Here is a 27,063-nt window from a genome sequence, read left to right as displayed (position 1 = left end):
ACCCCCAGTATCATTTTGTACAAAGCCATTAAATGTTATATCTGAATCTAACATTAATTGCATATAACGCTGTCCTTTTTGGAGTAAAAAATCATACATTTCACTATTATTTATTTTGAAAGTCAATTAGGGGTATGGGGTGTAAAAAGTGCTCTGTTGTAATTGTACATTGTAAATAAACTAAATAAGCATGTAAAAAAAAAAAAAAGGTAAATAAAAGGAAAAACTAACTCAGACTTAAAAATTAGATAGTTGCAGAAATATCTCATATAGCAAAAAACAAATGTCATTTACAATACAAGTCTGCAGCAAAATATGATGTTTGCGATTGGTGGGGGGTTTGAGTCATCTCAGTGAATCGATCCTTTTTAACCAGTTAAATGAAAAGATTCATTTCAATTGGTTCACTGACCCACTATAGGTACTAGACTCTAGAGAAAATGTTTAAGCATTAAACAATATACAAAAAGTTGCCCCAAAATTAAAAATTAAAATAAGATTCATATATTATTATTAATTTATTAATATTATCATTAATATATTAAAATAATATAGCTTTGTTGAAATGCTAAAAACAATCAACGTAAATATGTCAACACTCCCAATTTCTGTTAAATAAAAATGTAGAAAACAAGCATCTTTCTCATAATTACAGCAGAAATACTGGAGGAAACCTCTCTTACATTGTGTTGGACTATGGAGATAATTGAGTCAAAAAGATTAAGAACCACTTAGATCCTTTATTTTTTAGAGTGATACAACAATTGCATTATCTTGGTGCCTATTCACGACAACAGTTTGATTGCTTTTTTATGGTGCATTTTTATCTTCCCCTCAGGGTCGAGTGAATCTGCACGTTTTTGAAGACTGTTGCGGCGGATCCCTTGATCAACTTAGGAATAACCTGCTCTATCCCCTATTTCCCAATGTTAGTTCTACACACATTCAGTTGTATCCTATTAACAATGATAGTCTCAGTGTATAATATAATACCATTGTGTTTTGTAAAGGTGCGTACTACGGTGAGCAAACTTGCTGTGTCCCCTCAATGGAGCAATTATGGTCTGAGAATCTTTGGCTACCTTCATCCTTCAGAAACTGGTAGGTCCAGCATGAAAATAAAAGTTTTTTTTTATTAAAATGTTTTATTGAATGTAATTATACACATATAGAGGAAATAAACAAATACACTGATATTTTTCTGTTTATAGAAGAATTTATTTTTGCTGTCGCCTCTGATGATAACTCGGAGTTCTGGCTCAGTTTAAATGAAAGTCCAGAAAACATTCAACTTCTCGCTTATGTTGGTGAGGTAATTTCTGGTGTGAATGATTCAAGTGGGTGAGAGATTCAAGTGCGTGAGTGGGTGAGATTTAAATGGAACTGAATATAAAATTATGCAATGTATCACACTAGTGGAAGAAGATTCCGTTTTTACTCCGTGGAACAGAATATGAGACTTTTTGATGAATCTTCACACAGCTGTTTTCTATAAAGTGACAGTTTGTAGTGACCATGTGTTGTCAAGTTCGAAACAGGACAAAAAGCACAATAATTACCCAGTTACTTGATAGGGAAAGAGATGCTGCGTCAAGACATTGACACTATGGTCTGAAGCACGTGTGGAAAACGCCAAACTTGATTGGCCAACAGCGTGGTTAGGTGACGTAGCGTCAGCATGCTGAACTCAACACTGTGTCATTACGTAGACGCTATGGGAACGTTAATAACCACGTTGCCATACTGAAAAAATGCCTAACCAACAAGGTTTTGAAGTATGCACAAGCACAAACCTTAAGGTACGGATTAAACCAAAAGAGTCAAGGCCAGGTGTCAGTCCAATTCAAAAAAACATCCATGAATGCATGTGGAAAGCACCAGCCTGACGGAACACAAACATATAAAAGCATATTAACTAGACAAAGCCAAGAGACGTACACTCCAAATGGAGTGGACCCCATTACCCAAGGACTAAGCATACGTGTCTCACAGGTAACTGAAATTGTCTGAAATGGGCACAGTCTTAGAATACTTATCCATAAAGGTAGTCCCCCCAGTGCCTGGTGGTGAAGCATACTGCGCACCTCATAGGCTAGAAATGGAACTTAACCTAACATAAAGGCTAAATTCTAAACTTATCCACAAAGCCTGGAAGGCCTGGAAGATACGCAGGCAATTAGGTTGTGAAGTACTTATGTGGACAGACCTGTTAGCCTCCAGAAGATTCCTCCCTTTGCAAGTTCCATTTAGAATAAAATCCATGAATGTGCACAAAAAGGGACAGCCCACTGCAGCACAAAACACTCCATAATGGCACACCTTAAACGCCTAAGAACAAACTACATTCTTATGCTTAACCCTCTGGGGTCTAAGGTGTTTTTGGGGCCCTTGGGATGTTTTGACATGCCCTGACATTTGTGTTTTTTATAAAAGAAGAGAATTCAAGCTTCATGCCTGTGTGTCTGTATGCCTGTTTGACTGAGTATTCGCTGAGTTATTGTTCATTTTCGGACGCATTTCAGAATGGACTTAACTGACAGAGAGAAGGCAGAACTCGCTTCGTGTTTATTTTTCTTTATTTGGCAAAAAGCACAACACTTTGTTTTTATTGTGAGTATACACAAAAATAATACACATTTAACAGAATCGATTGATGTATGAAACTTGTTTGTAATATCAAAGTCAACACAGCAAAATGAATCTCTTTTGAACTGATAAAAAAAAAGCGAGCTGGTATTGCCAGCGATACCGCCGACCCCAGGGGGTTAATGGCAAAGCATGATGTATGCCTCATAAGCGAAGAGAAATAACAAACCAATAAAGTTATGACTTCCATTTTATAAACCCAAAAATACCTGAATCCTGGGGTATAAACCATCCAACTGAAGAACTATACGAATGTGTGCGGAAGGAATAATCCACCACAACACAACATCCCAAAAGGGCTCACCCTTAGGTTAAACGGGTGGTTGATTATGATTTCACTTTTTTAACTTTAGTTAGTGTGTAATGTTGTTGTTTGAGCATAAACAACATCTGCAAAGTTACGACGCTCAAAGCAAAGGGAGATATTTCCTTTTAAAGGTGATCTAAGTAACTTTTTTACCTTAACTGAACAGCTTCAGAGTCATTGGAATGGTTATATTACTTAGTTGGGGTTGAATGGTGGTCGTTTTGCACCCCCCTGGTGCCCGTGAGCGGAAAATCCGCACTTGCAACTTTGGGCCGCCGCGTCAGGAAGTATTGCGTGATATCAGGTCTCGCGATGTAAACAATTGCTTTACGGCCAAAAGAAATCTGCTAAAATGCTGTCATTATTGCGCTCCCTCACGCTGTTCGAACCCGAATGAAGAAGACGTTTTAAAGAATGTCCCATCTCCTTTGATGTCGTTGATCTACTAGCCTCTGGTGTCTGAGAATCGCCAACGAGTTTTTACAACAGTGTTGTCAAATATCTATTCCGAAGCTGTGGGGGGAGCTCTAGAGAGAAACCTGCGAGCAAAAAGCGAGAATACAGCGAAGAAATCCCGAAACTACTGAGCCCCGCTTTAAAGAAATTGCTTATAAGGACTACAACAAACAGCTGGTAGGGACTACACGACATTCCTCCCGGGTTGGTGACATCACTAACCCTAAAATTTACATAAACCCCGCCCACGGGAATGCGATTTATAGATTATCATGACAGAATATTCTAATAAATGACAAGAAGATAGTTAACTCCACATCAGCTACATAAATTTAAACATAAACAAAAAAGTTTTTTTTTTTTTTTTCAGGACACAAGCTGTTGTAGCTCCGCCCCCCGTGCTGGGAGCAGCAGCTTATTTGCATTTAAAGGGACAGACACAAAAACTGCATTTTTGCTCACCCTCAAAAAGTGACAATTTTAACATGCTATATAAAATATCTGTTGGGTATTTTGAGCTAAAACCTTACATACACACTCAGGGGACATCAGGGACTTATTTTACATCTTGTGATGTAAAATATATTGTATTTGTATTCATAAGATGTATTTTACATCTTGTGAAAAGGGCATTATACCACCTCTTTAATGCCAGAAAAACTAAACAACAGTTCGAGTATAGTATTAATGCCTACAGGCAAAGCATGGCGTGCACCTCATAAGCAAGTGAAAAATAATTAACCAAAAAGGTTGTAATTTAAAGTTTTCTATGAACCTTATGGCCTCAGGTCCTGAGGTTGAATTCATATCAAAACAACACCAGAACCTTATGAATGTGTGCGGACAGGGCCAGCCTGCCACAGCACAAACATCTTGTAATGTCGCACACTTAGTTAGAACCTTAAAAGAAGCCACTAGTAGACAAAGAAAATGCATCAAACATCCAATGGGATAGAAGCTGCTTGGAGACGGGGAAACCTCTGCCACAGCCTCCAAAGCAGACCAGTAACTGATCGGATTTATACCACAAGCCTAACAATGTAAATCCTCAAGGCCCTGACTGGGGACAAGAGATGAAGCCTTTCTTACTCTGGCAAGTCAAATGGCAGAAGAGAAAAGGCTTGAAGGATGACCGAATGAATGGTTAAAAAAAGCAACTTTGGAACATAACCTGGCCTGGGGTGCAATATAACTTTGACTAGTCCAGGGGCAAAAACTAAGCAGGAGGAGCTGAATGAGCCTGCAAGTATCCTACTCTCTTAATATAAGCAAAGTTAACGCTAGTAACGGAGCTACCTTGAGTCAGAAACTTCTCAGAGGCTGACTACAAGGGTTCAGACGGAGCCTCTGATAAGCCTTACAGGACTATGGAAAGATTCCAGGAAGGATGAGACACAGGAGGATACCTCCCCAAAAAGGTTCAAAAGTGAACTTGGCAAGCTGAATGATGGCCAAGTAAACTTTAAGAGTACCAGGTGATAGTCCTGCCAGAAGACGCTCCTGCAAGAACTCCAGCAATGAACCAACTGGGTCAATGTAGTGCTGAGTACACCATGATGCAAGAGGGCATAAAGTTTCCTCATGGGTGGAGCTCTAGCTTTTAGGTTGGTCTCCACAACCTCAGTTGATAGACCGGAACCTATGAGCTGGTATCTCTCAGGGGCCAGACCCACAATTCCCAAATCTCGTGACGGGGGTGGAGAATCAACCCCATGACTAGGACACCAATCAAAGAATCAAACCCTGTGTTCCCTCCTGGTCGGAAATCTCCAAAGGAGAGCTTTCGAGGAGACAAAGCCTCACTAGGACTCCATGGAGCAGAGCAATTGGGGAAAAATGCATACAGATGCAGCCTCGGCCATGTCTGTACCATGGCATCCAGCTCAATTGGAGCTGGAGATGTGAGGGTGAACCAGAGTGAATAGTGGGTCGACTCTGCTGGGGTGAACAGGTCCACTTCTGCTCTGCTGTACCAAATCAACTCCACCACCTCCGGGTTGAGTCTCCAATCCCCAGGCTTCAGCCCCTGTCTCGATAGGATGTCTGCTCCTCACATACACGCAAGACTTTCCACACACATGCAAAGAAATGGATTCCTGAAGACAAAGAAGCTGGTTTTGTGAAGCTGATGTTACGTCACCTGACCACGCTGTTGGCCAATCAAGAATTGGCATTTTCCACACATGCTTCAGACACCGGCTCAGTCAAAACCGTGAAGCAGCATTGAATTCCACTTAAAAGGGCTCTTTAAAAAATAACAATTTAAAGTACAAAGTGCATTAAAGTAATGATGCCGAATGTTGAACTCCCATTAAGCCAATTGCGACAAAAATAGTGTGCAAAAAGACGGCCTTTTCATTATTTTATCTCTTTAAAATAATTGAACCAATTTTAACTAAATTTAAACAATATTCATCTTGGCAAGATTTTAAAAAGTTAGTTGTAAGTAATTAACTTGTACAGAAAATGTATATATTTTTTAAGGCAGTAACTGAATTAGATTTTGACAGTCGTCTTCTTACCAACATTTCTTATCAACATTTAATTGATCATCTTAAATAAAATGATTTTGACTAGGAATATAGCGCACAAGTCACATGGATTATTTTTATGGTATATTGTAGTTCTTCTTTGTCCTTTTGGTCACTATGAATATCTCGGTTACGTATGTAACTATAGTTCCCTGAAGAGGGAATGAGACACTGCATCTGTGGGAACGCTCTGTGTGATTGCGCCATGAAGCACGTATGAAACCAGTCCAATGGCGTGACGGGACGTCATGTGACGTCATCAACCAGGAAACTATAAACTACACCTGAACCAAACAGCGTCAGCTTCTGATAGGCTGAAGTAAGTTGATCATGGGCATGCCGGGAGTATGGCAGGGTGACGCAGCGTCTCGTTCCCTCTTCAGGCAACTAGGGTTACAAACGTAACCAAGACATTCCCTTTCAAGGGAACTCGAGCTGCGTCGAAATGCTGTGGGAACGCTAATACCCAAGTGTCCGCCTGTGTGAAATCAATGCGCACATCTAGGCGAAAGCACCTGCGCCCCTGGATTGGAGCCAAGGTCCATGAATGTATGCAGTGAGGACTAGCCTGCAGCATCACAAACATCTTGGAGGGAAACTCCTGACAGTAATGCTTTGGAAGCAGCCATACTCCTAGTGAAGTGGGCCCGTACAGCCAAAGGTGAAGGCTGACTGGCCGACTCATAAGCAAGTGAGATGGCCTCGACCACCCACTTGCTCATCCTCTGCTTAGATGCCGGGCACCCCTTTTTGGGGGTGATGAACATTTTGGCAAATGAACAGTGTTCAGACTTTCTCCACAGTTCTGTGGACGTAAGCATCTAAGGCCCTAATTGGGCAGAGCAGATAGATAGATAAAGTTTCTCTAGGTCTGACGTCTGGAGGAGGACAGAAGGCCTGCAGTACTCTAGGTCTTACAGTATTAGTAGATAACCTTAGGAACATAACCTGGTCTTAGGGTGAAGAAACCCCTTTACCATACCAGGAGCAAATTCCATGCACGAGGGAGATACTGAAAGTACTTGAATCTCCAATTCTCTTGAGAGACGAAATAGCGAGGAGAAAGACAGTCTTTAGAAATATTCTCAGAAACGTCCTCAATGGGCTAAAATGGAGCTTGGGAGAGGCCTTCTAGTACAACATCCAAGTCCCATTTCGGCACCCTCCTGCGGACTGCTGGCCTCAACCTCAAAGTGCCACAAAGGAAACAAGTTATTAGTAGGTGTCTCCTCAAATATACTCCACTCAAAGGGATGCGGTAAGCAGCTAGTGCCACCACGTACACCTTCAGTGTGAAGGGGGATAACCCTGCGGAAAAAGCGCTCCTGCAGGAACTCTAGCACTGCACCCACTGGACAGTTAACTGGGTCCAGCTGGTGCTCTCCACTTCTCCCACCAGGAAGTGAAAAGTCTCCACTTCAAGGCATACAGTTTCCTTGTGGATGGTGCTCCACAATTTCCACAGTTCTGGGCGGGAGTGAAGGATCGATCCACTCGCCTGAGAGAGTAGGTCCTTCCTGATTGGAATCTCCAGAGGAGAGCCGTCGAGGAGAGACACTATGTTCGCAAACCATACTTGGGCCGGCCAGAATAGGGCTACTAGCAGTAGACTGACCCCATCCTGGCAAACCATTTCCAGAACTCCTGGGAGCAGAGCAATCAGGGGAAATGTGTAGACGTGACCTCGGCCACGTCTGCACCATAGTGTCCAACCCCAGAGGGGCTGGATGGCTGAGTAAGAACCACAGTGGACAATGTGTGGTCTCTTGGGATGCGAACAGGTCGGCCTCGGCTCGACCGAAGTTCTCCCAAAGGAACTCCACCCCCCTGGCCTTGGCCCCTGCCTCGACAAGATGTCTGCCCCCTGATTTAACCCCCTGAGGTCGGCGGTCTCGCCGGCGATACCAGCTTGCTTTTTTTTTATCAGTGTAAAAGAAACTCATAAATACTCTGTTGACTTTGATTTTCCATAGGAGTTTCATACATCAATCGATTCTGTTAAATGTGTATTATTTTTGTGTATACTCACAATAAAAACAAAGTGTTGTGCTTTTCGCCAAATTAAGAAAAATAAACACGGAGCGCGATCTGCCTTCTCTCTGTCCGTGTAGTCCATTCTGAAACGCGTCCGAAAATGAATCATAACTCAGCGAATACTTCTCACACAGACACGTGGTATATGTCTTTATGAAGCTTGAAATCTCTTCTTTTAAATGAAGTAATTAATATAAAAAACAAATGTTTTCAACTCATGTAATCCGTTTGAAAGCAAGGAGAGGTACCGTTTTTTCCTTCTGCCTCATTATCTCTATAATGAACCGAGGCCGCCCCGCCCCCGGCACTATTCACATGGTAAATAGTTTAGGTAATCTATGCTTCGTACCCGCCCCCCGATCAATGCCTTGAAAACAGGAAGTTTCATCAGATCAGATTCACTGATAGTTCATCGCGTTTAGAGAGGATGGCTCGTTTCTCCGGGAAAGACGCCCTTCAGATGATTCTGGACAGCGAGGAATAACTCACCTTGGCTTTTCCTCAGAGGAAGATTGTAGCTCAGACGACGAACGGCAGCATTTTCAAGAGCGAATTGATCACGCCGAGTAAACACCGAGTTTTCACATGAGTAAATACATGTACTCAAGTGGTCTAGTGGTAGAACATTTGCCTAGCGTGTCAGAGGTTCTGAGTTCGAATCTGCACTCATATAGTTTTTTTTTTATTATTATTTTTTTTTTTTTTTATTATCAAATCAGATTATGTTTATCAGTGGTTGTATATCAGGCAAAGACATGTTTGTGTGTATTTTGTTTTGTAATTTCACTGGAACGAAAAGAGAGTCTCCACAACGGATTGAAGCGCGCGTCCGAGTGAAGACTGCGCGAGCCTAAAACAAACACAGTATCCGCGTTTGACTCGCGGGAATCCACGGCGCAAACCTGTGAGGGGAGCCCCATATCAGCTCGAGAAAACACAAGTTTATTCAGATCATTACTTGTTTACACCGTCTCGCAGCGCTGTGAGGAATAATAATAAGGGAAAATGTCCCTCAAAAGGTAGATGTAAACAAACTATTAAAAGGTAAATATAATTTTTTTCTTTAAATAATTTTTATTGTGTTTTATTAGTAACAAATTTGGGGAGAGGATAAATATTCCAAAACTGAAAATACAGTATGATAATTAACTGCACAATTACTAGACATGTTTACCTTGGATATTATACAATTTGCAAGCACAATTTGTGGAAAAAAAAAATGTATATAAAAAATATAAATAAAATTTATTTTTGTGTATAAATATATACACATATATATATTTGTATAAGCAACGTATTAAACTGCAAATTAACATTTATATTCCTTATAATAAAAATGAAAGACCTATGTTACAGACATATGAAAGACAACATTTCGTTGATTAGTTTTGGATAGATACATTTTTACTGTAAAATATCTGCCACCTCAAATAAGCTTTTATTTGCCAATTTTTTGTCAAAAATAATCAAATAATCAATCAAATCCTTAACTTTGAAATATGTATGATAAAATGTATACTTTAGTTTTTACAAAGAAAGATTACACTTGAATTGTTGTTTATTGAAATATTTACAAGGTAGATGTAAACAAACTATTAAAAGGTAAATATAAGCCTTTTCTTTAAATAATTTTTATTGTGTTTTATTAGTGACAAATTTGGGGAGAGGATAAATATTCCAAAACTGAAAATACAGTATGAGAATTAACTGCACAATTACTAGACATGTTTTCCTTGGATATTATAGGCCAAATTGCAAGCACAATATGTGGAAAAATAAAAAAGAATTGAGATGCTTCCAACTGTTGCTCTTGCATTCTTGTGGCTTAGTGACTCACCTGAATGAATGGCTCATTAAGTATGCGGTCCTCAGGTGTGAACCACTAAATATGCATGATCTGTGACGCCCACTCGAATATTGCCTTTCCAAACAGAAAGTGCTTTGCAAAATTCAAATCAATGTATTGTGTTATGTGAAGGATTAGGCAGGGTGATTTTCACATCATTTTGAAGAAAAAACACTACACTGTAAAAAATGATTTGTTGACACAACTTGACTTAGTCAAGTCATCTTGTTGCATTGACTCAGTTAAGTTTAGCCAACATTAGGATTTAAGTTCTCTCAACTTGTATGTATTTGTTGAAATAACTTGCAGTAAATTGAACCAACGTACTGTATCAATTAATAAGAATTTATAATTTTCAGTTAAGTCAACTGAGAAACATATTGGTTGAACTTAATTTTTCATGTTTTCACAACCATTAACCAAGTCTAATTGACATAAAATAGTCATTTTTCCTCAACATCATAACTTAACTATTTGAGTTTACTGGACTTCATTGCTTATTTAAAGGGATACTCCACTTTTTTCGGAAATATGCTCATTTTACATCTCCCCCAGAGTTAAACAGTTGAGTTTTACCGTTTTAGAATCCATTCAGCCGAACTCCGGGTCTGACGGTACCACTTTTAGCATAGCTTAGCACAGATCATTGATTCTGATGAGTCCAGTAGCATTTCTTTCAAAATGACCAAAGAGTTTCAATATTTTTCCTATTTAAAACTTGACTCTTCTGTAGTTAAACCGTGTACTAAGATCGACGGAAAATGAAAAGTTGCGATTTTCTAAGCCTATATGGCTAGGAACTACTCTCATTCCAGCGTAATAATCAAGGAACTGTGCGGCTGTACCATGAGTGCAGCAGGCGTAATGATATGACGCAGCGCCTGAAAATAGGTCTAATAGGTTAGACAAACTTAGTCCCGGTCACGTTGGAAGAAGTTACCGAGCTGGGGACTATTTTCAGGCGCTGCGTCATATCATTACGCCTGCTGCACCCATGGTACAGCCGCACAGTTCCTTGATTATTACGCTGGAATGAGAGTAGTTCCTAGCCATATAGGCTTAGAAAATCGCAACTTTTCATTTTCCGTCGATCTTAGTACACGGTTTAACTACAGAAGAGTCAAGTTTTAAATAGGAAAAATATTGAAACTCTTTGGTCATTTTGAAAGAAATGCTACTGGACTAAGCTATGCTAAGCTATGCTAAAAGTGGTACCGTCAGACCCGGAGTTCGGCTGAATGGATTCTAAAACGGTAAAACTCAACTGTTTAACTCTGGGGGAGATGTAAAATGAGCTTATTTCCGAAAAAAGTGGAGTATCCCTTTAACAAGAAGTTCTAGATATCTATCTGGAACCAAATTTTGAATGAAATCAACAACTGCAAAATTGAAACTCTCAGCATTTATTTTTTTAAACAGATGCATTGCACCCAAAAGACACAGACACAAAGAATTATCTTGCAAAGAAAAAAAAAAATACCACAAGAAAAACCCTCACATATATACAGCTCACACAAACAAGTGCAAACTTCTCTATGCACAGACCCATCTTAGAGCCAAATAGTACAAATAACTCTCCTTGTCATTATCAGATATTTTCATTGCAGGAACAAGTGTACATGAAGAATTCACAATAAGCTGTGTTAAAAAACTTCACAGATTAAACTGTTTAAAAACAGTGTCTTCAATTCCAACTCGTAGAAGCATGACAAAGAAAGAGCAAGCAGGACAAGGTAACAAGAATACAGTCTGTTTGAAAATCAAGAATACTAACGTTACACTTAAAACAATGAGATCTAAAATAACAAATGCTCTTAAACTTTAAAACAGTGCAACGATTTAACAGTAGCAAGAAGGAGAAAAGATTTTGTTTGTTTTCAGTCTTATCTCAGCAACTTGCTCTTCAAAGAGTGAACTCTTGAGTTCAAGAGTCTGATCCAACACCAATAAACAGGTGCTGTATCATTTCAAAAGTGAATTTGAATTTCTTTGGGTAGTCAAGGTTTAATGCGTACACCAGGCCCATCAGGTTCAGAAAAGCATTCTTCATCACTCAGGTGACGCATTACCACTTCTTCCTCAATCACCAGGACAACGTCATTGTAGAACGCTGACTGAGGTTCCATCACATTTTCCACAACCAGTAGGATTCCTATCACCACACCCTTGATCACTTCCTCTTCAATGTCACTGGGCTTTATAGAATGCAAACAAAACAAGGGACCATTAGCCTACTTAAAACCAATTACACAAACAATTTACAGTCCCCAGACCCCTGCAAATTAAGAGATTTAAATTTTTCATTGTTTTGCCTTAAAGGTTTCAGCTTACCTCACATATCTTCATGAATTTTGAAGGATTCTCTCGCATGTACCACGGCAGGCATCCTTTGGTTTGTTGTCTGTAAAATAAAAGGATGGTTAAAGTACCAGCTTTATTGGTTCAATCCTCAATCCAATGTTTTTCTTTATTCGTTTATCCTTTCTCCCCCTCCCTCTGTCTTGTTTAAAAAAAAATAAAAACACAAACATTAATTTCAAATTTGCGCATTTATACTTGTACACTTTTGTTGTAATTTACCAGTGATGTGGTGCAACAACAGTTGTTTGCTATCTTTTTGTTCAGCACCAAAATAAGATTTAATAGTGGGTGTAACACGCTCATGGCACTTAAATCAGGAGTGTCTAAGGGTGCTTTCACACTGGCAGTTTAGTTTAGGGGGGCTTTCACACTGGGCTCGTTTGTTGCAGTACGAGCCCGAGCGCGATTGTTCCCGGCGCCCCCCCCCCCCCCCCAGCGTTGGTCTGGTTTCACACTCAACTTGATTCTATCGAACCCTGGTGCGTTTTTGGGCATATTACATCATGGCAAACGTGCACGCCGCATGATAGAAAACAGAACATGGGTCAGTGTAATTCGGTACTATTATGCGCAGCTGAGTGAACAACACAGGTTTACTGTGTGTGTTTGTGTCGCATAAGGTGAGGAGACAGTGGATTTCCAAATTTGTTGCCCTGATTCCACGTGCTGTGCGCGAATACACTGCAGGCTCACTCTCGCTCGTATCCAAGGTAAATCATCAACACTGTCATCCCTTACATGTGTTTTATTTAACTAAATACATCATAATCAGCTAAAACGCATGCGCAGGTCACTTTACTTCCTGAACAAGCGCGCACCCGAGTCCATGTTGCTTTCTCATTCACGCGAACTGCGGCATGGTTCAGGAGCAACCGAACTCAGACCAGCGTTCACATTAGCGTTTTTTCATGCGAACCGTGCCCCATTCCGAACTAAACTGCCAGTGTGAAAGCACCCTAAGTTTAATTCGGAACGGGGCACGGTTCGCATGAAAAATCTCTAATGTGAACGCTGTCAGGCGGGCCCAGGTGTGCACTGGGGTACCGAATCCGAGACTACCTAGAGGAGGTGGTCTGAGTTCGGTTGCTCCTGAACCATGCCGCAGTTCGCGTGAATGACGTACGTGTGCTATCTGGGTAGGAAAATGTGGGTCGAATTTAGAGAACCACTGTTATAAAGCTATTTAAAACATCATTCAATGTAAATTATGCAGATAATCGTAATTAATAATCGCCAATTAAAATTTCAAGGGAATTGCCTATTCGAAAATTATGATTTTTGCCATAATCATGTAGCCCTAAAACATCTTACTCTCCAAATACAATGAGGAAAACAATATCAACATTTTTTATTTCTATGGCTGGGTGATGCATTGAATTATACAGATGATGTTGCTGTCAATATAAAAGTGAGCAGTGCTATAAATATAGCTTTTATTATGTGAAAATGTTTTCTACAAATAACGTAATTCTGAATTTCATGATTCTTGAGGGCTTCACAGGTAACACAAATTACATATAAGTTTAATAATGTGATTATTACACTACAAAAAGTTATGACTTATATTAATAACTTACATCACAAGTTACAAGGCCTACAGAAGACACACCGTTTGCACGTGCTCAAAACATCCATATGGTAGCCTATGTCATTTGAAAAAATAACAACTGGGTGTTTAAGAAATATAAGTCAATCGAGCATTTTTATTTTATTTTTTTATGTTAAACACAAATATGGACTGGCGGCGCTGCTTCAGATATTAACTTACTGGTTATTATTAGGCTAGGTGTTTCTAACGATAATGAGATACGATTAAGAACACGCTAAAAAAAATAACTTATATGTACACTTTATCTATTTATCAACATTAACTTATAATGACGACTTCTCTTTCTGCTCACTGAGTCGGTGCTCACGTCTCGACAGCAGCTCGGTGTCTCTGTCTAGCGAGCAGAAATTTGTCTGGCAGTGCGTGTGGCTCCTGATAAATAACGTTAATCGAGTTTGCCAAATGTGGTCAAAATGTGCCTGGAATCAAAATACGGAAGAGGTGCGCTAACGAAACAAGCCTAATTTAACATGAAAGAAAGCACAAATCAGGGTATACTTACTCATTTCATTATTTGCAGTCCATAAAAGTCCACCTGTAGCCTACTCGTTCAAACGCGGGCTCCTTCGTCTTTTCTTGCATCAGCAACTTCTCGTGCAGAAAACGGCGATGGCGCGTCTGCTTCAAATTCGTTCAAATAGTACGTCATCATGACGTAGAGTTTCTGGCACATGCGCATTACACAGAAAGTTGATAGAACCTATGTTTTGTTGTTATATGAACACGTTATTTAAAGTTGTCTATTTCCCTTCAAGTTGAGGTTGTCATAACTCATCCTATTGTGTAGTGAGACACTGCAAGTTGACAGGACATGATTTTACTAGTCCACCTGACTAAAACTCAGAATCACTTTTTACAGTGTAGGCAATGACATCTATTAGACAAAAGTCTTATTGGCACATATTTAGTATGTGTTTTATGGCCTTATTTCAGAAACTTTAGTTTTTAGTTTTTTCAATAACCACGCATAAACATTATTCTCTCAAAAATGCAGACATGTACATTCTTGTTGCTCACATATTATGGTAGCCCTGTTTGTGCTAAATAGTGTGTAATTTTTTTTTGCCATTACTATGTTTATAAGCAACTGAAAAAAGCACAAATGTCAGGGCATGTCAGAACATCTCAAGGACCCCAAAAACACCTTAGACCCCAGAGGGTTAAGTACCCTGGGATATATATCGCTCTCAAAGAAAGTAGCTTCCCCTGGGCCCACAGTAGGATCTGGTGAGCCAGCTTGTATAAGGGGCGCAATCGCAGACCCCCCTGACGGTTTATATAGGAGACCACCGATGTGTTGTCTGACAGAACAAGCACATGATGGCCCCTCAGGTCTGGGAGGAAGTGTTTCAGAGCCTGGAACACCGCCAACATTTCTAGACAGTTGATATACCACAAGAGATGATGGTCCTGCCACATACTTTGGGCTGGGTGACCACTCATGATCGCCCCCCAACCCGTGAGGGAAGCATCCATCATTAGCGTAAAGCAACGACACGGAGCTCCCAGCACGGGCCCTTGGGACAGGAACATGGTTCTTTCCACATATCTAAGGCACGAAGGCATCGCCGCCTGACCTTGATCATGCGGAGGGGGTTTCCCCTCGGGGAGAACCTCTTGGTCCTGAGCCACCACTGCAACGGTCTCATGTACAACAGGCTGCAAGGTATAACGTTGGACGCTGCTGCCATCAGACCTAACAGTTTTTGAAACTGCTTTACGGTGGCTGGCCTACGAAAGGAAGAACACAATATTGGTACACTTCGCCCCTGAAAGCGAACCTCAGGAACTTCCTGTGTTGTGGAAGTATGGATATGTGGAAGTATGCGTCCTTTAGATCTAACGTGACAAATCAGTCCTCGGACCTGATTTGTGACACGACTTGCTTAAGAGTAAGCATCTTGATTTTTTTTTTTTATTGAGCTTCCCTACAGCGCAGATCTACAATCGGACGGAACCACCCCATCCTTTCTTGGGACCATAAAGTACTGGCTATAAAACCTGGACTCCCTGCTGGGCGGAGGAACCCGTTCTATTGCCTCTTTCTGCAGGAGAGCTTTTACTTCTAGTTCCATAACCAGAGCCTGCTCGGGCAACCATTGTGGCTAGGACCCCGCCTGCAGGACCCAGCGAGATATATTTGAAGCCCTGAAGCAGCCCACCTGCAGGGAACAACTGCTCTAGAGCCCTCGGAGGAGGAAGCAAGCAACCCTCGGGTAAAAACTCGCTGGGACCCTCTGCGCCCCGGCATGAAGGCGGGGTTGGCAGACCGGCCCTCTGAGGGCACCAAGGGGAGACGGGCACCTTATAATGAGGTGGAAACTGTCTTCCCCACGGAGGGGTGTATTTCAAACAGCAGGCACAGTGCCCTGAAGTGGCGCACCAGCAGGGAACAACTGGCCTGACTGCTCTAGAGCCCTCCACGGAGGGAGAGAGCAACCCTCGGGTAAAAATTCGCAGGGACCCTCTGCGCTAGAGCTTAGATTCTCTGCCTGAGCCCAAACTTGACCCAGGCCGATATTTCCCGCCACTATCTTCGGGCCGGGCCGGGCCGGGCCCTTGATCAAGCATTTGTGTTACAAAATGTCAAGTGTCATGCGCAGCGTCTCCTCCACTTGCACGCATCACACCGGGCCTGCTGTCACTGTGCTGTATTGTGTAGCTCAAGTGCAACATGGAGCTTGCCTTGAAGATGTAAAAAAAAAAGAAAAACAGGAGAATTAACTTGAATGTGCAGCAATTTGTACAAATAGAGAGTCTGTAGGCCTACTATATGTGTTGTAGCCATTAAATAAGCGCATTTAGTTTCATATTTGTTAAAATATTATAATGTTATTTTTTTCCATCTATGTTGATTATGAAAAGTGAACAGCACGAGTAAGATAGGATGTGCAATATATCGGGAGACATGGAGGGGGTCAAACATGATTTTGACCACTTCATTAAGTTTTGTTTTGTAGAAAGCCTTTCTTTAAAGTGAATTTCGTTTTGTATTAATTGTATCTTAATTTTAATACTTATAATTGTATCTTAATTAATGAATAATCTTTCATCAACCAGTTGCCTGGATTTAATAAATAAGAATATAGCAGACAATATAATCATGACATGGAGGCGCCGGCGCGCCGCGGTCACTTGCACTGCACGTGAACTGGAGCGCATCTCATCATAAATTAACCGAAACTCAGTGTATGCCTCACAGACATGAGAAATATATCTAAAGAAAGCTTGAAATGTCTTTAAACGAAACAATTCAAAACGAAAAGAAATAGGCTACTCTCTGATTATGTAGCCCAATCCATGATGTGCATTTCTCTCTATAGGCGTGTTCACTACGGATATGGCGATCGTCAACTTTATCTTTGACACTGACAGAAAACACTAGTTTATTAATATAAATCAATGCAGGCATTTCACCGGATTTAAAAATACACAACTTGCTTGTTGCACGCACACATATTATGTCGAATTAACGAGATAATGGGCCCTATTTTAACGATCTGAAACGCGCAAAGCGCAAGTAACTTTGTGGGCGGGTCTTGGCGCTGTTGCTATTTTCCCGGCGGGATAAATTCACATTCATAGGTGTGGTTTGGGCGTAACGTGTAATAAACCAATCAGAGCGACATCTCACATGTTTAAGAGCCTTTAAGAGCAGGCGCGCTTGTTCTAAAGCGGATTCCTATTATAACGGCGGATTTGCCAGGCGCACGCGAGGAGCGGTTCACAGGGATGGAGAAACACACCCAAATTAACTTTGGTTAAACAGGCGTATGATAATTTGGGTAAATGTGTAAGCTAGATGTATGCTTTTATAATAAACTGTCTATCTATCTATCTATCTATCTATCTATCTATTTATCTTTCGTAATAATGTATGATTTGCAAAAATGATAACTGCTGCGTCTGTGTGTAGATGAGAGAATCAAAGTGTATGCGCGTTGTGCACACGCTACATTGATTAAGGCCAAGCATGCGCCCTTAAAATAGCATATGAATAACATGCGCAACGCGCTACTGACTTTAAACTGTTTTTTTTCGGTCAGTGGCGCAATTGTTTTCTAAACCTGTAAAATAGCATGAGGGAACGTTTGCGCCGGAACACGCCTCCTCTTTGCGCTGAACCGCCCCGGGGAGCGCAAGTGTATTTCTTAGTTAATCGACGTGCTTCTGTGGAGGGAAAAGTCCGCTTTGCGCGGGTGCAAAATAGGAATGATACATGCGTCCGTGTACAAAGTAAATTGCGCTGGGTGCAAGATAGGGCCCATTATGTTGAAATAACATTATTAATAATAATAAATCTTTAATTATATTTGATTGAATGCTGAATGTTGTGCTTGTTCAATTTAATAAAAGTAATACTTTAATTGTGATAATTAAAATAATTGAATATTAAATATTAAGTGGACAATTTTTGCTAATTTATTAATAATATTTATATATAATATATCTAGTACCCCCTCAGCACCTGCGTTAAAAAATTCTCAGGCGCTGCCCCTGGTTATAACGGCCCACGTATTAAAAAATGGTCGGGTTTCAATCGGGCTTGGGCTCATAATTACAGTTAATGTGTCGTGCTGGGCCGGGCTCGGACACAACGTGCACGGGCTCGGGTAGGGTCGGGCTTGATTTTTTGGGTCCGATCTAAGCTCTACTCTGCACCCCGGCATGAAGGCTGGCAGACCGGCCTCCTGAGGGCACCGAGGGTAGACGGGCACTGTATAATATGGTGGAAACCGTCTTCCCCAAAGAGGGGTGTACCCTCAAAAACCCGACACCACAGTGTATCATCATCCATTGTCGTATCTGCAATTTGAAAAAACCCTAACCTAACCCTAACCCTTTTAGTACAAAATCGCTGTCAGTCAAAAGGAAATGCAGTCTTTCGACAGACCCTCCAAAAATCACGCAGAAGCCCGGACTCCAGGCCAGCCCACTCCTCATTCACCCCCAGAGACGCTGAGCGTCCGTGAGCGGGACATAATCGCAGCATTTATCCAATGACCGTCTAGTTTCGAAGCACTGAAAAAAACTGTTCAAAGCAGCCCCATTGAAGTCAATGGACGCTGGGCTTCAACAGGGAAATGCAATGTGAAGCTACAGGAATGTATGAGAAGGAAATCGAGTCAGCCGACCTGCTATATGTAGCTGATTCTGAACGAAATCGTCTTCGAGATGAACGTGTTCTAACCCATTTTAGTCAATAAAATGTTAACACATATTTGACCATAAATTTTTTGACATTATAGGTGAAGCCGAGCTTCCCTTGCAGTCTTAAAGAAATCCCCACTGCTACAGTGATATTTAACCAAAGACTCGCGCTTTTGGGGTTGTTTGATCTGTTGAAAGTACCTTGTTGATGCTTTTACACTTTTTAATTTCCTTTTAATGTTTGACGGTTGAAGGGTGAGTAGATTAATGTCATCTCATTGTGACACTTTTTTTAATGTATTGCGTTCATAGAGCGAGCATTTCACCGATTGTTTACAGCTTAACGGAAGTTACACCCATAATTCGCGCAAAGTGTCATGGGGCGTAGGAATAAGGTGGATAAATGTTTGTAGTGTGAATGAAATCTGGAAGTACTGCATCTGCCATGTTGGCTTTGTCATTTGGCTTTCGTTGTCAGTTGTCGCTTCACTGCCATTCATAAATCCTCTCCCATGGCCTCATGGGATAGTAAAGTGTCAGTCAGATGCACACTTCAGAATCTTGCTGGAAGCAGGTCAAATGGGTACTTTTCGCCTGAAGTACTACAAATTCGGAAGATTAATTTCGTTGTTTAATAACTGATTGTACCATATATAAATCCAAGCACCATTTCTATTAATGATACTGTTATATAAACATACTTAAATATGTTATATATCATAAAATATATAGAAAAAAAGCTATTGCATAATGTATTTGCAGATGCAAATTGGTTTAAAATGTTGGTATATACTATTATATACAGACATAAAATGTGACTTGAGTGTCTAATTATGATTGTGGCATGTTTCTGTTCACGAATCAGACAGGAAATGAATGGACTGCTCCAGGCGAGTATTGGAAATTTGCGTCCCAGATATCCAAACCTATCTTGTACGGCATATTAATTTTTGCATTTTTTGATATTTCAAAACAATTATCAAAAAAGACTTTATAGAACCCAACTGATGCCAGTCTATCTTTCTTGCCTAGGTTAGTGAAAGACATGAAATATTTTTTTGAAGTTGTTTTAAAACAGAATGCCGGAATTGATCATCTGGAAATTGCGGTATGTACTGTTTGTATGTGTTACAAAAAAAGTTTAGCTTGTTCAACTTAACATGGCACATTTTGTTGATCTCAGTTTCTGTTTTTCTTCTGCAGTGGAGGTTAAACCATGACAATGGCACTTTTTCTGTGATAACCTCTGAGTTTTTATCATTATATGAAGGTATGTTTATCGCAAAATTACAAAATTATGAGCCTGATGACAGAAATGTTCAGAGTTTTGCAAAATGTTGTTGATGTGATGTTATGTGCTTCAGAGCACAAATTAAGATATTTTTAATGAAATCTGAGAGCTTTCTGTCCTTACAATGACAGTCTACGCGACTACCACTTTCGAGCTCCATGTAGTAAAGACATCATTAAAGTAATCCATGTGACTCCAGTGGTTTAACCTAAATTTTATGGAGCAACACAATAGGTTACTTTCATTATGTCTTCACTACCTTTCTGGGGCTTGAAAGTGGTAGTTGCGTAGCTGTCAATGGAGGGACAGAAAGCACTCAGATTTCATTATTTTATTTGTGTTCCGAAGATAAATGAAAGTATTATGGGTTTGGAACGACATGAGGGCGAGTAATTAATAACAGAATATATTTTTTCCTTGTAAAAATCATGAAAACATGTACACTCATTTCTTTGTCAGATGAATCTGCCCTACAAATGGGAGATATTGAGCACATACCTCAAACAAAAGCAAGTTACGATAGACTCCTTGAGTCGATTCCCTTGTCACCTCATCCTGTAGGAGAAAAGATCAGAGAAGAAGACCCACGGGATCACATCTATAAACGTCAGCATTATCTCCAATTTACATGGAAATTTGAAGATTACAATTGCCTGAATGACATTTTAACTGTTCTCATTCTGTTAACCAGACAAAATGCTAGATGAATCCAACCTGAGAGACTTGTTTCCCGAATGCCATTACAAACCAAGTTATGTATTCACTGAACAGATTGAACGATATCAAGGCGTATATTTGGTGAGTTAAACATTTTTAATCTCTGCATAAACTAAGCTCTTATTCTAACAAAAACTTCTCAGTTTCTTTTATAACCACTGATTTTTGCTGATTATTTGGCACTGATAACAACAGTATCAGACATCTAAAATTTAGATTTATCTGTGGGTGATGTCGAAGGGTTCTAGAGTACAACCAGGCCTCTATATGTAAATATATATGAGAGCCTAACAACTTAGCATACTACCCTACCGTCTAGCCGAGCTCTAGGAGTAGAAGCCTCAGTATGACGACTTGTAAGGAGGCTCACAAAGAGCCTACAACTCACAAAAGCTATCCTAGCGGAGCTCTGGGGATCGGAGACCTAAGATAACTCTCTCGAGCAAGAGGATGCCATACAATGCTTCCAGTAGCCAAGGAGGCTCACAGAGAGACTAACAACTTAGCTCTAGAAGCGGAGGACTCAACTCTCTAAATCGAGGGGAGACCTAACTACGGACGGCCCATGCTCAGGACATTGTCCTAGCAGAAAACACTGTCCTAGCAGAGCTATGGGAGGCGGAGGTCTCAGTGAGATGACTCTCCTTAGCGAGAGGAGTCCTAGCTACGCGCGGAGTAGCAAGGAGGATCACTGATATGTTAGTTTGGTTTTGTTCTGTTCCTGTGTTCCCAGTCATTCATTGTTCGTTTCCATGGATTAGTTACACGACTGTTTCTTGTCTCATTAATCATCTAGCCCTGTTGTAATTAAATTGATAAATTGTATACATTGTGACAACTTGCCACTCTAAAGAGACAGATCCTGTAAATAGTCAGGATAATTAATATATTTGGTCCTGTTTCTTGTTCTTATAGATTCATTTTTCTTCAGTGTACCCAAATGACTACACAAGGCAAACTCATGATCTCAATGATGAGATGTGCTTTTACACGCAAGATCCATCATTTCAGGCAGAGTATGAAGCATACAGTATTGCTTGATATTGTCTTGTTCTGTAGTCTTCACATTAGTTCACCAGTTTTACCTGCATTTCTTGTTTTGTAACTAACTGTATGCTACTTGTACTACTTTTTTAGTAAAGGACTTGCTGCTTACCTGACTGAGGTTGAAGACCCTGATGTACAAAAGATAGATACAGGTAAAACTATTATTCCGATATAAGGGAATACATTTAAACCGTTTTTTATTCACAAAACACGTTATAAGCACAGCTGGCATTTGAAACATTCGGTTTGAGTCCTTACCATTAACGCTACCCTACAGTACAGCTACAGTACAGCAAAAAAAAATTCTTATTATGAAGACCATTCTTTGTGAAATAGACAGTAGGCTACTTATTCTGAACCTAGTGTGATTCAAAGAACACTTGAAGAACCATTATTTTTTACAATTGTAGGCTCCAATTATATACTTAATACAGTGCAATAATAATTCAGTAGGCTACTCTAAACAGGGTTTCCCCGGGGCATTAAAAAGCATTAAAAGTCATTAAATGGATTTACCTATACAAATTTAATTGCGATTAATCACAGAAAAAAATGTGTGATTAATCGAGTTAATTTTTTTAATCGATTGACAGCGCATATATATACCCGTGGTTAGTCATGGTAAGGCATTAAAAATGTACAATAATGCCAAAAAGCATTACATTTAATTTGAAGATACCTGCAGAAACCCTGTCTAAAACATTCTACAAAATTCAGGTGAAGGTCCTTTTTGGCAGCGTGTCTATGACGTGAAACCCCTCAATCCTGCTTCAAAGCAAACTACCGTTGTGGCAAATTCCTGCAGAACAGCTGGAAACATTGTGATGTCCCAAGATCATGCCATGCACATCGTTAGAGCCTTTTTGAAAGCACTGCATTCAAGAGAAGAGACGCGGTAAGTTTGTCCAGTTTTTACCTCTTTCAACCTTCCTCACTCAAGAAAAGCCTGAAAGGGGGTGGAGGTGGGGGGCGGGATATTTCAATTTTCAATCAAGAATTTAACTTTTCTTTATTTAGAACATTCATTTGTTTTGAATATCAACATTTGGAATGTAAATCACATTTCTCAATGCCTTAACTTGACAAGACACATCTTACCCCCAAAGTGTGGCAAGTTTTAATTCTTATTTTTGTACGGCTATATGTTGTAGACCAGGGGTTCCCAACCACATTCCTGGAGCAGCACTGCACTGCATGTTTTTCATGTCTCCTTTGTCTGACACCCATTTCAGGTCCTGGAGTATGCAGAACGTGTAGTGTAGGGGCGAGGCATGGAGGTGGGGCTGGTGGGGCTGGGGATTCTGTCTAGTCCCTGTTATAGACGACTAAAGCATAATTTAAGTGACAGTTTACCCCTGGTAAAAGAATGCACATGTCTTCCTGATTAGCACGTTTGGCCTTTTCAGCCACAACCAGAATGAGGCTCTTTTTGTTGTTCAAACATGACCACACACAAAGTAGGTGTGTCCAGTCCACATACTTTTGGAGTTTGAAGTATTTTATTATGTTTTTATATTTTCACAGTGGTTACTCCCTGTTGCAAGTGGTGAATGTTGTAAGGCGTGAAGATAAGGACGTTGGCAGCCGATATCTGGTGGAACTGGAACTTGTTGGCCCACATAGTCAGAAAGTTCTTGTTTCACGTTATGTTTATGCACAAGCTGAGGATTCATCGAAACAAATGTTTCTCTGCAGTCCAAAAGCATTCAACTGGAACCCATCTGCTACTGTTCATATAATTGTGGCAGGTGAAACTAATCAGATGTATCAATATCTGTCTTTTAACTGTATTGCAAGTCTTGTTGGAATTACAGTACTTACAAAATTACAAATTCGATTTTCAACTAGGAGCAATTCATGTCTTTAGACTCCAAATGCTCAAACACACCAAAATAGATCCTCTTAAAAGCCAAATACACGATTACAATAATGCATTAAGATTAAGCTATCTCAAGCAGTAAAATAAGTGGAAATTCAATAACTGAATGAAAAACAATAAAAAATGAAAAAAATGCTGTATACCTTATCTACCCTCAAAGGGTGCATATTACTTAAGATAGTAATATGTTTCCTTAAGGTACTAATAAACAGGAGTAAATTCTGTTTATTCTATGTGAAATTTCGTTTCCAAAAACACCTCTCTGTAATGAACTTGAAACTTGAAACTTGAACTTGTGAAAGTTTCTTCCTAGTCAAAAATTCGTTCTTTTTTTTTTTCGATGGTCCACCTTAGACATTCTACTTACCATAAGTACCTTTGCAATAAGTACTCTCAGAGGATGAGTAGATTGTTAGTAGACTGTTAGGTTAGGGTCAGGTGTTAGGGTTTGGATTAGTAGAATAAGTTGACGTAGTTAAAAAGTTGCTTATAGTCAGTAGAATGTCTATTAGGGGAGCATCAAAATAAAGTGTCAGATAGTCTACTAATATTCTAATGACTGCTAGCTGACATGTAGTTCCTTATACTTATGAAGTTACATATAGTTAGTAGAATGTCTAAAGTGGACTATCGAAATAAACTGAATACAACAATACTTTGATTTGCATCATCAGATATTGTCCATGTATGTGTTCAAATATTGTGTTTTTAAGCTTCATTTGTCTCCAAACAGTGAAAAATCAGGCCAGATGGATCATACAGTTTATCAGGGAAATGGAAAAAGTGTACAGAGCAACTGGGGACAAAAACTTTAATGTAATAATTATAGACTATAACAGCTCTGACATGGATATTGAGAAAAGACTCAAAAAGGCAAAATTACCTAGGTAAAACACTTTGTTTAAACTTTTTTTGTACATATGAGTGCACATATCAATGGCTAATTGTGTCAACATTCACACTTCAAATATACAGTTACAAGTTTAAGAGGATGGAGGGTAATTTTCAAAGAACAGGTGGCCTTCAAGCTGGAATAGATCTTGTTGAAGTAGGTAACCTCAATTTAACAATCAAAGCTCTTCATGTTTCTGATGTCAAGCTACTTTTATTGGATGAATGAATGGAAAGTTAATTTTGGTCCTTCTTCCTCAGGATGAGCACAGTATTTTGTTCCTGTGTGATCTGCACCTCTACTATCCTGTGAATATAATAAACAGTATACGAAAACACTGTATTGAGGGAAAGATGGTTTATGCTCCAGTGGTGTTGAGGTTGGATTGTGGTGCTTCACCAAGAGTCCCAAATGGTACCGGTACTCTTTAAAGTGGCTCTTATGCCAAACCAAAACACATGAACACTATACTTTTCCTGCTTTGCTGGCAAATCTTCTAACAATGCTACTGTACTCTTTATTTGTTTTTCAATATGACATTGTTTGAGTAAGCTCAAATATCTCTGCTCTTCCATAGGTCTTTGGGAGGTTGCTGGTTATGGTTTGATGGGAATCTACAAGTCAGACATGGACCGTATTGGTGGCATGAACACCATAGAATTCAAAGACAAATGGGGGGGTGAAGACTGGGAGTTATTAGACAGGTAATGAAAGCCTATTGTCTTTGAAATGATCAAAACATTCCTAGTGTTTCATTGATAACACCTGTGCACTCAGTAATTTTTCGCTAATTGAACGAGTTTGTCAGTTAAAGAAATTATGGAACTTTTGATATATATTATTTCAGTGATGAACAACCACATGAGATGAATAATCAGTCTTCCAGGAAAAGTGGTTTTATTCTACAAGGAGTTGGCACCACCATTTTGAAATCACATGACTAACCATGTCTTACAATTGCTTGTTACTAGTATTACTACTATTGCTAATATAATAATAATAATATGTTTACTTTACATATACAGATTTAAACAGTGCTCAAGGCACTTTACAAAGCACAAACAAAAGTACTGAAACAAGCAAACAAGTGTATAACAAAAAAAAAACAATACAAATACTAAATACACAAGTACAGCTTCACTAGGAAGTGGCCAATAAACTAAACAGGCAATAAACATCCATCCATGCCATAGGTGTTACTGCGACAAAAACATTTTTTGTTTTAAATTACTGAGTGCACCTTTAATTTAAAAATAAATAAATAAATAAATATTATCCTAAAATATATCTTTAAACCTCTTATTTTTCTCTTTTAGAATCTTAGGCAATGGGTTAGAGGTGGAACGACTCCACCTGAGAAATTTTTTTCACCATTTCCACTCCAAACGTGGAATATGGGTAAACGACAATTCAGGATAAATACGAATGATTCTTTTTTTCCAAAACCAGTTCAGCGCAAACCTCGTCCCACAGCCGGTATCATTGGTAAACTCAATCATGCAGTCACCTGTCAATAAATGCTCAGACTTCATGGATTCAACTCAGAGCTCAGAAAAATCATGGATTAATCGATCAAGACCAAAAGTATAATGCTATATCAGGATGTGCAATCAATGCTATACTAGAAGTGTAGATTCGAGGTTTGTATTTGTTTCCGCATTATGTAGGCAGTGAGCAATGTGATTGACATGACAAGGAAATGTTTAGAACTGGTTTTGGGTGAGATTTGTGCTGATTTTGGGGGGGGGGAATGCACACATGCCTACAGTATAGCTCTGATGGCATGCTTTACAAGCAGAATGGGCCTTTTAAATGAAGTTGTAAGTTTAATTACAAGTTTAATTACAAGAAAGTTTGAATGTTTTATACTGTTTTATAATCTATTGATTTAATATAATACAATTTTGTGTAAATTTTGGGATAAAATGTTTTGGTTTGTGTATACATTTACATCTGTAGGTTTAAGTTTTTTGTATTTGATCAATTGTTTAACATATACTGTAAGTTTGACATGGATAGACATGATGAATAAATTTACTGAACTAAAGATATTTAAAGTGAAGGCCCTAAGTTAGACATGATTAAGTTTACTAATATTTACACAGAACAAGTTTCTCCAGTCCACTGCGCTTTTGTGCCATGGTTTTTCAATGTGAACACGCTAGACAGACTGATTAGTCTCTTTTGCAACGTCTCATGCATGGCAAATTATTCTAAAAATGCAGCGCTCTAGTTAAAATAACTTGAACTTTATTTTTTTATTATTTTTATTATCATTCCACTGAACCGTGTATCT

General features: G+C 39.5%; 1 protein-coding gene across 1 annotated transcript; it reads left to right on the top strand.

Moving 5' to 3' along the window:
• Window positions 1-565: 565 nt before the first annotated feature.
• b4galnt3a (beta-1,4-N-acetyl-galactosaminyl transferase 3a) lies at window positions 566-26,558 on the top strand (the record flags this gene model as incomplete). Its single annotated transcript, XM_084406799.1, has 18 exons — window positions 566-583; window positions 839-928; window positions 1,011-1,101; window positions 1,212-1,312; window positions 19,807-19,874; window positions 19,974-20,049; window positions 20,145-20,211; window positions 20,692-20,838; window positions 20,924-21,030; window positions 21,865-21,965; window positions 22,087-22,148; window positions 22,714-22,891; window positions 23,521-23,744; window positions 24,609-24,762; window positions 24,851-24,923; window positions 25,028-25,181; window positions 25,345-25,471; window positions 26,084-26,558. The coding sequence occupies 18 exons, from the start codon at window positions 566-568 to the stop codon at window positions 26,184-26,186; spliced, it is 1,941 nt and encodes a 646-aa protein (XP_084262925.1). The 3' UTR covers window positions 26,187-26,558.
• Window positions 26,559-27,063: the final 505 nt, after the last annotated feature.

This window comes from Rutilus rutilus (assembly GCF_951802725.1).
Source record: "Rutilus rutilus genome assembly, chromosome: 4".
Taxonomy (NCBI): Eukaryota; Metazoa; Chordata; class Actinopteri; order Cypriniformes; family Leuciscidae; genus Rutilus; species Rutilus rutilus.
This window is presented reverse-complemented; position numbering and strand designations above follow the sequence as displayed.